This window comes from Parasteatoda tepidariorum, chromosome 7, assembly GCF_982258835.1.
Source record: "Parasteatoda tepidariorum strain Cologne lab strain chromosome 7, Ptep-v5.0, whole genome shotgun sequence".
Lineage (NCBI taxonomy): Eukaryota > Metazoa > Arthropoda > Arachnida > Araneae > Theridiidae > Parasteatoda > Parasteatoda tepidariorum.
This window is the reverse complement of record NC_141761.1, coordinates 62,230,085-62,242,927: the sequence shown is the minus strand read 5'-3', so window position 1 is coordinate 62,242,927 and position 12,843 is coordinate 62,230,085. Positions and strand designations below refer to the sequence as shown.

Sequence of the window (12,843 nt, the reverse complement as noted above, 5' to 3'; positions counted from 1 at the left end):
CAATAAAAGATTTTTATGTCATGCTCTAAGGTATCGTGATAAATTTAACAAATTCTGCCACATTCAAAAATATTTATCATGTATTATAAAACCATATTTTATTGTTCATTTTACAAAAATAAATACCAAAGCACTTTAGTAAAATTACCGAGCTTTTTAGTGTTCCATAGAGCCGAAAACACTGTAAATTCCTTCATATTCTGGTAGTTTTGACCATACTTTTTTCTCAGTGCAGTATAACTCCTTTTTTTTTTAGTGTTAATTTTTCTTTGGAAGTGGTAAAAATTCAAAAAAATTCTCACTTTGATTGTATCCTCCTGATTTGTTCTTTGCTGTCAACGTTATCTTCGCTAGAACATGTAATGACATCAGCTTCAGTGTAACTAAAATTAAAATTAAGGAGAAACAAGGCTACTTACATTTCTTACACCACAATTAAGAACATCATGAGATAAAGTCGAATATGGAAAGTCTTAGCGATAGTGAGATAAGCAGAATTTTTCTACTATTGAATACTTAGTAGTTTTGAATGATTAGCGAACATTGCAAACAGTGCTTTACTTGGTTAAGATTTTATTATTTTGTTGATTGGCTTATTAATAAACATTAATGTATCTTTGAAAAAGTTTTATATCCCATAAACTTAGTTCACTTTACGCACCTAAAAATAAAATAGTTAATTAGCCATTTTTAGATATCGTATTGCAAGTAAACTAATGTTTGGCACGCAAAATTAAAAAAAAAAAATTAAAATTAAAGGAAACTTATTTTTGGTCCAACAAATGAATTTTCATGTACTAAATTGCAATCTTTGGGATTTATAAGTTGTTGTTGTTTTAGTTCATTTACGTCGCACTGGAGCTGCACAATGGGCTATTGGCGACGGTCTGGGAAATATCCCTGAGGATGATCCGAAAACATGCTATCAATAATTTTGATCCTCTGTAGAGAGGATAGCACCACCGCTTCGGTAGCCCGACGACCTGCACGCGAAGTCGAGCAATCTATGGTAGAACAGTTTAACGAGGACCAATACCGCACACCTTCGGTCCCTACGCAGACTAATCCAAGTGGTCACCCACCCGCACACTGACTGCTGCCAGTGATGCTTGACTTCGGTGATCTGCTGGGAACCGTGACTTAACGATCAGTCCACTGCGGGACTTAGGATTACTAAAGTAAGCATAGATTAACTAGCTTGTGTAGTTCGCTGGTTATGAAGAGTTAAAAGCCACAACGCATGCTACTTTATTCTTATGTAAATAAACATTCCTTTTTTTTATCTATTTATTATTCTACATAATATTGTACGTTTCAGTAGTATAATATTAAGCTGATTTATCTCCTTTTAACCCAATATTTTTCTTACGTCACTTTTTTTTTTTTTTTGCCTTGGGTGGAGAAACACTGATTTAAAACAGTGGCCCATTAGTTCAATACTTTAATTAAGCTTCAAAATTTTGAGTCTCAATTTCTTTTCCTGTAATAAACGAATGTAATGGCTGTCATATTTTCTCTCATCATTTTACTTAAATTCCGGGCAATATTACATTATCCTGCTAATATACATTATCTTGGAACAGGAATACTTGAGTGAATACAGCTAAAACGTTAAAAGGATACTGTGGCTGTCCATACACTGCACTGTCGTCTTCATCTACATTCAATTCTTGATTCTCATCTTCGTGATTTCTTGCGAAATCTATAGAAAAATATAACTAATTAATTCTCATATTTTTACACATATGGTTCGATTAACTGGATAAAAGCACGACATAATTTACTTTTTTTTTTAAAGATTTATTCTCCTTTTACTAGATTGATATTTTACTAGACTACTTTTAGATCATTTTACTATTCAAAGACAAACATTTTTAATGACAACATGCATACAGAAAGCGTACTTACCAGAAAGATTTCTTTGAAAAGCTACAGCTGCAATGGCATGCATTCTGGCTGACATAGCCCAATTAAGTTCGGCTGCCGTTCGGCTGTCTATAGACGTCTCAGGAGATTCCCTCTGTTCAAATAAAAAAAAATTCATATCGTAGTGTAAATTTTATGAATTCTTATATCATAGTCAATCAGAAAGCCATTAAATATTTTCAAGTTTTTTTAAAAAAAGATTTTGCTATGACTTTATTTAATTTAAAGAATATATTTAACATGAACAGGAATAATTTTACTTTCAACATTCCGTGTATGAATGTTGTATACTTTTCCCATTCATATCTTTGTTCAAACATTTCGCTACAATAATTACGTTTCATTACAACTTAAAGTATAAGAAAATACCACAAAAAAATTAAGATGAATTAAAATTTTACTATTGTTAATTTTATTATACTTTAAGAATAGGAAGACTATTTAAGTACAAAAGGGGAGAAAAACAACATACTTTTCTCAATCCAGGCATCATGTGAAGATTTTCTTCTGGTGATCGCTCTGTACAATTGGGATCATCCCATTTCTTTCGTTTAATCATACATCGCGCTGCTTGAAGGGAATGACAAAAATTAGAATAAAAAGTAACTTCAAATGAAATTTTAATCAGTAAATTGCTTAAAATTTATATATATATATATATATATATATATATATATATATATATATATATATATATATATATATATATATATATATATATATATATATATATATATATATATATATATATATATATATATATATATATATATATATATATATATATATATATATATATATATATATATATATATATATATATATATGAAAAAGGTACAATTAAAATTTAAAAAAGAAAAATAATAAACCATGAAATTTAGAAAAATCAAATGTCAAAGCTAATCTTTAATTTTTCTCGCATCCAACAGCTAACTACTAATTTTATAATTTTTAACTAGCCTGAAACATTTATTAGAGACCAAGAATTAGACAAAAATTAAAGACCACGCGTTGGACAAAAAAAATTAGACATTAATTAGAGACTATATATTTGACAAAAAGTATACATTAATTTAGAGACCACGAATTAGACAAAAAAATTAGACATAAATTAGAGACTACACATTTGATAGAAAATGTATATGTATGGAACTTAATAAATTAGAATTTGGTAAAAATAATAAATAAAAAATAAATAAATTAATTAAAAATATAATTGCTTACACGACGACGATGAGTGAAAATACTAATTTCTTACTTTAATTTTAAAACTATAAAATTTTTACTTTTAAATTTTTTAATAAAAATACAAGGAAAATTGCAATGAAGAAAATACAATGAAATAATTTATTTATGATTATAGCATAGAATCTGATTTACGATTATATCATAGAATAGTAATTGTATAATATGAGAAATTATATTAATGTCTTACATGTTAGTCTTGTTGTTCTATTGCTTTTCACTCGTTGATATGTCTGAAATTGAAATATATGTGTGTTAATTAAACATACAATTTAATTCATTGAATAAATAATCTGAAATGTAAATTAAATATTTTTTTAACCCTTTGACGAAGATAGGACACCGATGTTCCTTTTATGTATTTTTGATTCTTCCTAAAAATTATTGATTAAAATTATGTATATTCTAATCTGACGCCCTAATTACAAGAAAAAATATATTTTGGTAATTTTAATTCTAAAAACAATCTAATAGTTACTAAAAAATCTGTTAAATTATTGGAATTATATTTGCACTAAAATATAAAATCCAAAAAAAGAAGTTTGAAAAAAAGTTTTTTTTTTTTTCATTCTTATTCAAAAAATATATCAATACCTACAGATACCTTGGTAAATTGCCAAATTTCAATGATGCATAACTGTTTTTCTTAAATCTAAATAACCGAAAACAAGTGCTAACTTTAAAAATTATTTTTTGGAAGTAAACCAAATTTGGAAGATTTTACCTTTAATGTCGAAAAAAGCTGTATCTCATAACCATAAATTATTAAAGTGCTGAATATAATATTTTTCATTTATTTTGACCAAAATTAATACAAAATAATAAAAAAAAAGTGAGAAAAGATGTTTGATAAAATTTCTGCTTCCAAGACTACCAGGCTTATCGAATTTCGTGATTTACTTTAAACAATGATTGAAATTATTTTTTTCTTAGTCCAGATTATATTGAACTAATCCATTTTGTTGCTAGAAAGCTTATTTAATGCGAAAGTAGTATTCGTCTATAGCGAAATTAGTCAATTCCAGCTCAATATTAATCTAGTTGACCATTTTTAGGGAGTCGTTAATTAATAAATAATTTAGTCGTTAATTAATAAATAATTGCAAACGTCGATTTCAGCATAAAATTTCAGAAATTTCTCTTGAACTGATGACAGTGGCATTGAAGAAGGATTTTTGTGTTAGAAAGACCAATTTGATAAAATTACAACAAACCCTGACAACGATGAGTTTGAGGAAAATCACAAGAAATGCTCAACTGTAGTGAAGAAAGAAAAAATGAATAGATTTTGTGGGTTATTTTTACGAGTTTCAAAACCTAAAACAAATATTTTATTTCTGAGAGTGTATATGTATATAAAAGATTTTATCCCGTTTTTGCTCTAAATTTAAATTTCCAATAGCTTGTCAGAATCTCCTTGATATTTGCTCCTTTTATAAACACGGTAAAAAATTTTGAAAACTTTTGAAGTAAGCATCATTGTAAAATGTACTTTCAACAATTTCATTTAACTTATGTAGAAAATTATTCGAGAAAAGTAGTAGTAGATTAATGTCAAATTAACAAATCTTGGTGATGATTACGTGAATAATAATATAATATTATACCACGATAAATTTTTATGTTAATCATTGAATTCTACGTAAAAAGCAAGTAATAGTAATGAGTAATTGTACTGCTTTTTGCTGAGTAATAGTATTTTTTACCATGCATTTTCAGGAATTTGTTGCATTAAAGTGCAGTGTACTTTATTTTTATCAGCATAAAAATTTAGTTGAAAGACATACAAATATTTAAAGACTAAAATTATTCTGCTAATTGCTAATAAAGAATAGGCATTTTAATATAATAAAGCAGCATGAAATCCGTCAAAATATTTAAAAAATCAAATTTGTTACGATAATTGTAAATAAAGAATAAATATTTTAATACGATGAAGTATGAAACACGCAAAATTTTTGAAAAATTAAATTTATGACGTTGATTATAAATAAGAAATAGGTATTTTAATACGATAAAACATATGAAAGACGTCGAAATATCTTAAAAATTAGAATTGTTACGTTAATCATAAATAAATAATGGGTATTTAAAATACGATGAAGCATGAAAGAGGTCGAAATATTTGATAAGTTAAAAGGAATACATTAATTACGTATAAAGAATAGCTATTTTAATACAATGAAGCAAGACTTCTAGTTTGACAAAAAATTGAATCATCCACTGAATTATTTAACTTATTCTAAATTTTTGGGTCCTATAATTTCATTGACAATCAAATTAAATTCTCTCTGATAGATATACCAATATACCCGATGATGTACTTATTTTTTGAAACACAAACTTCGTAATTCGAATCTATAAACGATACAAAGCGTAAAACAGAAACGTATTCTCATTATCATTACTATAAACTTTTAAATTTGCTATAAACTTTTACATTACTATAAACTTTTACATTTAAGTAGTTTGTTTTCTTACCTCCCATCTGGATTCTGGTTTTCCTTTGTCATCCTTGCGTACCATACACATAGGGGACGAAAAAGGCTAACCAGTAAAAGAAAGGAATACACCACAATTAATTATTTTTAACTTAAATGACAGCAATGATATTTTCTTTTAATATTTAACAGTTTCATTAAAAATATACAGTCATGAAAATATCTACTACAGTGGAAGAATTAAAATTAAGTATAGAAAATTGTTTTTAAAAAAAATGAGCAGTAATGACACAACTATGAAATTATCATGCGAACATTTCATGATTTCATTATCTATAGGCATTTTAAGTTTAATTTCAGTTTGTCTTATACTATGATTAAAAAATATCATACTTTTGGTAATGTAATAAAATATTTATATTTACATACTAACAAAATAGGATTTAATATTTCCTATATATATATATATATATATATATATATATATATATATATATATATATATATATATATATATATATATATATATATATATATATATATATATATATATATATATATATATATATATATATATATATATATATATATATATACCGCACTAGAATTCATAATGGAACTATTATTGAGCAATACACCGATATAACAGTTCAGGGTACCAATATTGTGATTCAATATTGAAAAAAAATTTCGGAGAGTTTGTAATATTAAAGCAATGAAAATATTTAAAACTATTTCTTTTTTCTAAGGCTATCAACTTTTTTTATGTAGCATGTCAAAGTCTTATTTAAATAAATAATTTTGTTAAATTTAAGCTAAAATAATACATACCGAATGCAAAGATGTCACTTCTACTTGTTGGCTAATGCATCTGGAAATTAAAAACACACAATTAGTAACTAATATTTATTTTCCAATGGTCACAAAGAAAGGAAATTAGAAAGTGCTTCTGAAACGTTTACAATTAGACAATAGTTTATTCAAATAAGAGTAAAATATGTAATCTTTTAAAATTATATTTCACCTTGAAAAGGAGATCTTAAAAATAAGTTTGCAATTAATTATTCTTTAAGAAATACTTTCATACAGTTTATTTATTTTATTCAAAAATATATTTTTAAAAGTTGGAGAAGCAATATTTTATTTTGTGAAACCAATTTTAGAGTATTTTTTCCTTAAATCGTTCTTTATTTTCAATTTTTGACTTTTGCATTTAAATCAAATGTAATGCATAAAGTTTCTTTCTTTTAAACAATAATTAAGTTCACCTTTCGTTAGTTGATTATTTGAAAGTTGATTTTAAAAGAAAATTTTATTATTAATTTTATACGCATTTTATGAGGTAGCAACATTCGTAAGAGAATTCAATATGTAATACTACGTATATGTAATACTATTAAATAGATCCGTGCATTTCTGAGTCAATATTTGTGTAGAATAAATAAAACAACAACTACAGTATTGAAACTATGGAAAATTATATATTTCAATATAACAATTTTCTCGCTGTATTGAAAAAGTGTAAAGGCAGCCGTCTCTGTTTTGGGTGTTACATTTTGTTTAACGTTACATTTTGCTTTGCAGCGCAAAAACTATATGACTTCGAAACTTGAAATCACTAAAGCGTGCTGAAAAAGGTACAGAGGTGACGTTAGAATAAAAAATTTTAACTATCAAATAAACAATTCGAGAATTAATAATTGATAAACTTGTTGAAAAAATGCCATACGGCCACTCTACAGCCCGTAAGAATGCAACTTCGAAGTTGTAATTTGACGTGCTAAAAAGGTCATATTAGTTTATGAACTTAACAAAGATTTTTTTTTTCAAAATTCTAATTTGTTCGAAAGTTAGTGCAGTTTCAAGTGATTCTTTTTCTTTGTTTTACGTTACATTTTGCTTTGCTGTACGAAATCTATAGACTTAGAAACTTGAAATTACGACTATATGTAGAAAAAAATACGACAGAATAAATAAAAAATTAAGATTCAAAATTTAGCTTGACAATTATTAACTGTTTGAAATATAGATAAAAGAAAAATGTCATGTTTGGTCCATCCGTAGCTTGCTGAAATACAACTACGGAGTTAAAATTTGACTTCCTGAAAGAGTACTTCTTAGCTGTGATCTTTACCTGAACTTTGTTTTAAAAATTCCAATTTGTTCGAAAGTTTTAAAAAATTTAAGCGCTTTTTTACGATCTTTTTCAGCTTTTTTGCTTTAAATACTGACTTTTTATTCATTGTTACAGAAAATTTGATTTTCTCTTACAAAATCTTTATATAAGCTCGCGTATACTTCATATATTTGTATAATTATATCATAAGCTTCTCATATATTTCGTCTTGTTGAATCTCACAATCTGCATTTTTTAAGAAATCTTTTTGTTAAGCACAAATGATTATTTCTCAAATCTAGAATATCGTCTATTTTTTAAATTTTTTTTTAACAATTAACAGGAAACAAAGTGTTCTTACATAAACCAATAATAATTATACGTGGTGATAAACAAAATACTCCGTTATTACAATTTGTGTGAAAACGACGCTTAAGAAAAAAGAACAATGAGGAATGAACAGCAATAACGGGGCTAGTGAGCGAAGCGAGCAGGGGCTGGTGCCTTCTAGTTGTTATTAAAATAAATCCTTAAGTTTATTCCACATAACAAAAAGATAAAGACTACGCTTTCTACTGAACTAAATTATTAGTACAAATGTACCCGGATAACAACGAAGATACAATAAAAAGAAACATAAATCATTCTTTACTGGAGGCCACCAGTAAACTGCTTATTATCTCATCAAGAATTTACCAAGGGCAATCCTTAGAATAGATTGAGAAGGTAAAAACGTGAGAAAATAGAAGAGAAACTATTAATCTTTGTTCAAATGGAAAGTAAGGCAAATGGAGAAAGACAGCGGCTTCTTCTATAAAACAGACTTCTTTGTTGAATCTTCTAAATCTGTGGCAGTTGAATAGTAAGTTAACTAGCATGAACTAACTTGGGAGACTAGTCTCTTCCAGGTTCTGGACTTCCCCATGAAGAATTGTTGCATCTCTTTCATGTTAGTTAACAACCCTCCCAAACTTTCGAACTGCCTTTAACTTACTTAAAGCATCACTAATCAATTCGTACCTACCTGTTCGAGAAAAACTTCTTTTGTTGTGATGTACTGATATGCTGATCTTCGGTAACAATACATTAAAATCAGAAGAATGCTCTGGGGAAAATGGTGCATAGAATAGAAATTTACGATAATTTTTCTAAGAAGTTTTAAGCAATTCGTATATTTTGTTGTGTTAAGATACATTTAGTTGGATATAATATGTAAAGGATATCAGAAGCATAACGAACTGGACGTAATCATAAAGCGTAGCGAAGAGTTCTTGTAACTATATAATATTTAAAGCAAATCTTAACTGTGTTATTTAGTATTAGAGCTTTTAAAACTGAAAAAAATCTCTAGCCAAATTAGCTAACAAATTTAGAATTTACATTATTGGGGTTAAAAATTATTTTATACCGAAAGTTGGTCGATTCTATAAAATTTCAAAACTACTTTTAACGGCTTTTTTAATTTTTTTTTACTGAAATTATAAATCTAGAATTTGCATAAATCGAAGAAAAATTTCAGAAATTAATTTTTATCTCAGTACTTGTTCTCTACGATTATTCATCATTATTAACCTTTGGCAGTCGAAGTATTTTTAGCTGCTAATTAAATGGTTGTTAACAGCGGCAAATGTCTAAAGTAATCTAAAGTAATTCATGTCGAAAAAATAATTCTTGTGCCATTTTAGGCATTTCCTGGAGAAAAAAAAGCAGGATACTATTCAATTTAATCCATAATAAATAATAATTTTATTCATTCGATAACGTCTTGGGTGATGAAAATATAAACAGAATCGAGCATTGTTGTTCAGAGGTTGTACACAAATATTCAATTGAGTTAAATTTGTCTCTTTTAAGGTAGGAATCCTTTTGGATAATATTGGATAACTCCACAAATAAATAAGTAAACAATAACGTGGGCAGTGATAAGTTAAGAAAATCCAGGATTTTTTCCCCAAACTTAACCTGCCTTTTAATAAGACTTAGGACAATATTTCTCTATGAAAATATTTAAATGAAACTATAATGTTATAATAGGTTTAAAAAAAATCGTTGATAAAAAGAGAAACATACTTTCGTATTTCTGGTAACCTCTCTACTTCCATTTCGAAATGACTCGCAAGATCTGAGAGTTGAAGAGCTTGACCACATATGGGACAAAATGGCGTTTGTCCTCCCTCAAAGTAAAATTTTTTATGTCCTGAAAACAAAATAAACATACACATATATATTAGGTGTTCCATAAATACAGCCTTTGAAACACATTTTTTCAGAATTTTCGTCAAAAAGGAAGTAAAAAATAAAGGTGTAAATTTAGGGAGGACAAAGTAATATTTTACTAAAGGAAGAAAAAAAAGCAATTAAATCAATGGTTAACTTAGACGCTGATACACCATAAGAGTTTTTATTGGGCGAATTGACATATTTCGTCCATCGGTCTGAACACTCATTGCACGCGGTCGCCCACATCTCAGATTCTAGGCGAATTCATCTTTCCTTTTCTTTCTTCCAACACTTGATAAATATACTTTGATCTATTTAAAATGCTATAAATTTCAGAAATGCTCTTTTTTTTCGGATTTCAGCTTATAATTCTCCCAAACTTTGTTTTTTGTGAATTCGGCAGCTTTCTTCAGCATTGTTAGTGTTGGAGCCTTTAATTTGAAATAATCTGCCCGTCTTCACGCTTTGCAGAAAATTAAGACACTTCATCCATTATATCCCGCATTTAACATCCATTTTATACGACACTTTTAAAAATCCCAAAAAATAATAAAATCAATTTTAATTAATGAACATTTTTTGATAACATTTACAGTTATAATTTAAGAATTTTTCCGGTTATTACGTCACATATTTTTTCAATTGTATAGTTTAGCGGAATTTTGCTGCGTGTTTAAATTTTGAAGACAAACTGTACTAATGACATTCAATATTCTATTTCATGTATAAATAATTCAATATTCTTAAATGCAATCACTGTCTGTGACCGCACTGTAAAAATTCTGGATTAAATTATAGTCAAAAGTACCGGCATTTAGGATGCTGATATTTTTTACTGTGAAATCCATTTTCACCGGAAAGTACTACGGAACAAAAAATCTGGTATGCCGTAATTTTCGCAGTAATAATTACCACAAAACACCTGCATCACTAATTGAATATATATTACTGTAAAAATTATAGAATAATATTTTAGGTTGAAAATGTATTTTATTGTAAAAAAAATTATGGATAATGCATCTAAAATGACGGTACTTAATAGCGTAATTTGATCGGGAATTTTTTACAGTGTGCTCACAGACTGAAGATTAAAACAAATAAAATGAACTTTATATATTTAATTTTTATAAGGTCTTTGTAGTATATCCGTAAAGGTGAATATTTTATCTAATTTTATTTGGGTTTATTCTTAAAATTCAAGTTTTTATCTTGATAATAGAATATATAAAGAAAAATACAATTACTATCTTCTTTTTTTAGAAGAAGAGTTATGAATGTAAAATTCAATTATGCTCACTTTTAAGCTTTTATAACGTAAAAAACAAGTTTTTCTTTAATTATTGGTAATATAATTAAGCTGCTCAAGCATCTACTTATCATTTGTTTTTCCTTCTAAAATTTAATAACATCTGATAGTATCATTTACATGGATTGTTTCCAGAAACATCAAGTACTTATCTGCAGTCTCCTTCGAAATCTTGCTCATCTAATTGAATTAAACAACTATCTTTTTTGTTTATAAGTGCTCATATGTTTATGTTAACTAACTGCTAGGCCACCATTTAAAAGAAAGTCGACAATTGTTGCGAGACTTGGCTAAAACAGTCTGGAGACACTACGACAAATGTCTCTTATTTACGTTAATTTGTATTAATGGTCTAAACTTGGCCCACTCGCATCATTATGCTGATGTAAAATGCTCTAACTTCTGGCGATATTAGACTTTGAATAATGAATAAATGACTTCTTTGCATCCATTTCACAGACATTGTTAAATGTCAACAATAAGATTATTTTCATGGGTAGAGAAAGTTTTCCAATTAAGGAATTAAACTGCATAAATAAAGCATTCTGTAAATGAAACTGAAGATCTTTTATGAGCAAAAGGAAAACTTTGTTACGAAATTTTTTGACTGAAATAAATAGAAAATAAAAGTAAAAGTATAAATTAATTTAAAATTGAAGGTAATTTAAACGTAAATTTTCAAAATAAATGTGCGTTGCTTTGTCAAACAGATTCAACGTCGTTCCTACTTTTTTAATTTTTTTATGCCGTAAGTTTTTTTATCGAAAAAATTTTTAATAGTTTAGTTGCATTGTAACTTGATTCTTAAGATTCAAAAAGGAAAAAAAAGTGAGTACCATTATGTAAATTTAAGCCTACATAAACGTTGTTGTTCCGGCAAAGTTTATTTTCGCATTAACGAGGGTATAGTAAGTAATGTGCAGATTATCTAGGTAATGTGCAGATTATCAGGGTAATGTGCAGATTATCTAGGTTATGTACATTATCTAGGTAATTTGCCGATTATCAGGGTAATGTGCAGATTATCTAGGTAATGTGCTGATTATTTAGGAAATGTGCTGATTATCTAGGTAATATGCAAGATTATCTAGGTAATATGCAAGATTATCTTGGTTATGGGCAGATTATCTAGGCAACGCGCACATTATTTAGATAATTTGCTTTGAGAAAGGAAACAATTTAACCCTAGATAACCCTAGATAATTTACACATAATCTAGATTATTTGTAGAATAACTGATTTCTATACTTTCGTAATAACTTACAATTAATACATAACAGAATCTATAAACATCGAGAAGTCTTGTGCAGGCTAAAACAAAAATTCGATAATCTGAATTTCGAAAGTGAAAATTTCATGGTGGTCTAAAATGCGCGACAGGTATTTCCCCTCCTTTTTTTTTCAGAATGGTTCTTGTTAGAACACATCAACCACTCACGACCCCTGGGGTAATTGTGAAACATTCTCACGTTCAGTACAGCGTATCACAGCAGGGTGTCAATTGAAATAACTACTAATCCACTTTTTCGTAGAATATATCAATCAGAATTTGCAAGTACTTCTTTAGAGAGGAATAAAAACTGAACATT

At 27.5% G+C, this 12,843-nt stretch overlaps 1 protein-coding gene across 6 annotated transcripts in view; it reads right to left on the bottom strand.

Annotated features, from left to right (window-relative positions):
- The window catches only part of LOC107451579 (E3 ubiquitin-protein ligase Rnf220), a 100,759-nt gene that overhangs the window by 16,647 nt on the left and 71,269 nt on the right, over positions 1-12,843 (bottom strand). For 2 of the 6 annotated variants that reach the window (XM_043046895.3, XM_071183379.2), the window contains 8 exons: positions 9,799-9,925; positions 6,444-6,483; positions 5,653-5,718; positions 3,362-3,404; positions 2,399-2,493; positions 1,909-2,020; positions 1,624-1,702; positions 303-383 (listed from right to left, as the gene is read on the bottom strand). In XM_043046895.3, coding sequence (XP_042902829.2) covers positions 303-383; positions 1,624-1,702; positions 1,909-2,020; positions 2,399-2,493; positions 3,362-3,404; positions 5,653-5,718; positions 6,444-6,483; positions 9,799-9,925 — 643 coding nt within the window. Of the gene's footprint in view, positions 1-302; positions 384-1,623; positions 1,703-1,908; positions 2,021-2,398; positions 2,497-3,361; positions 3,405-5,652; positions 5,719-6,443; positions 6,484-9,798; positions 9,926-12,843 lie in introns of all 6 variants that reach the window. The other 4 variants (XM_016067726.4, XM_016067727.5, XM_043046896.3 and 1 more) reach the window with 3 other exon arrangements.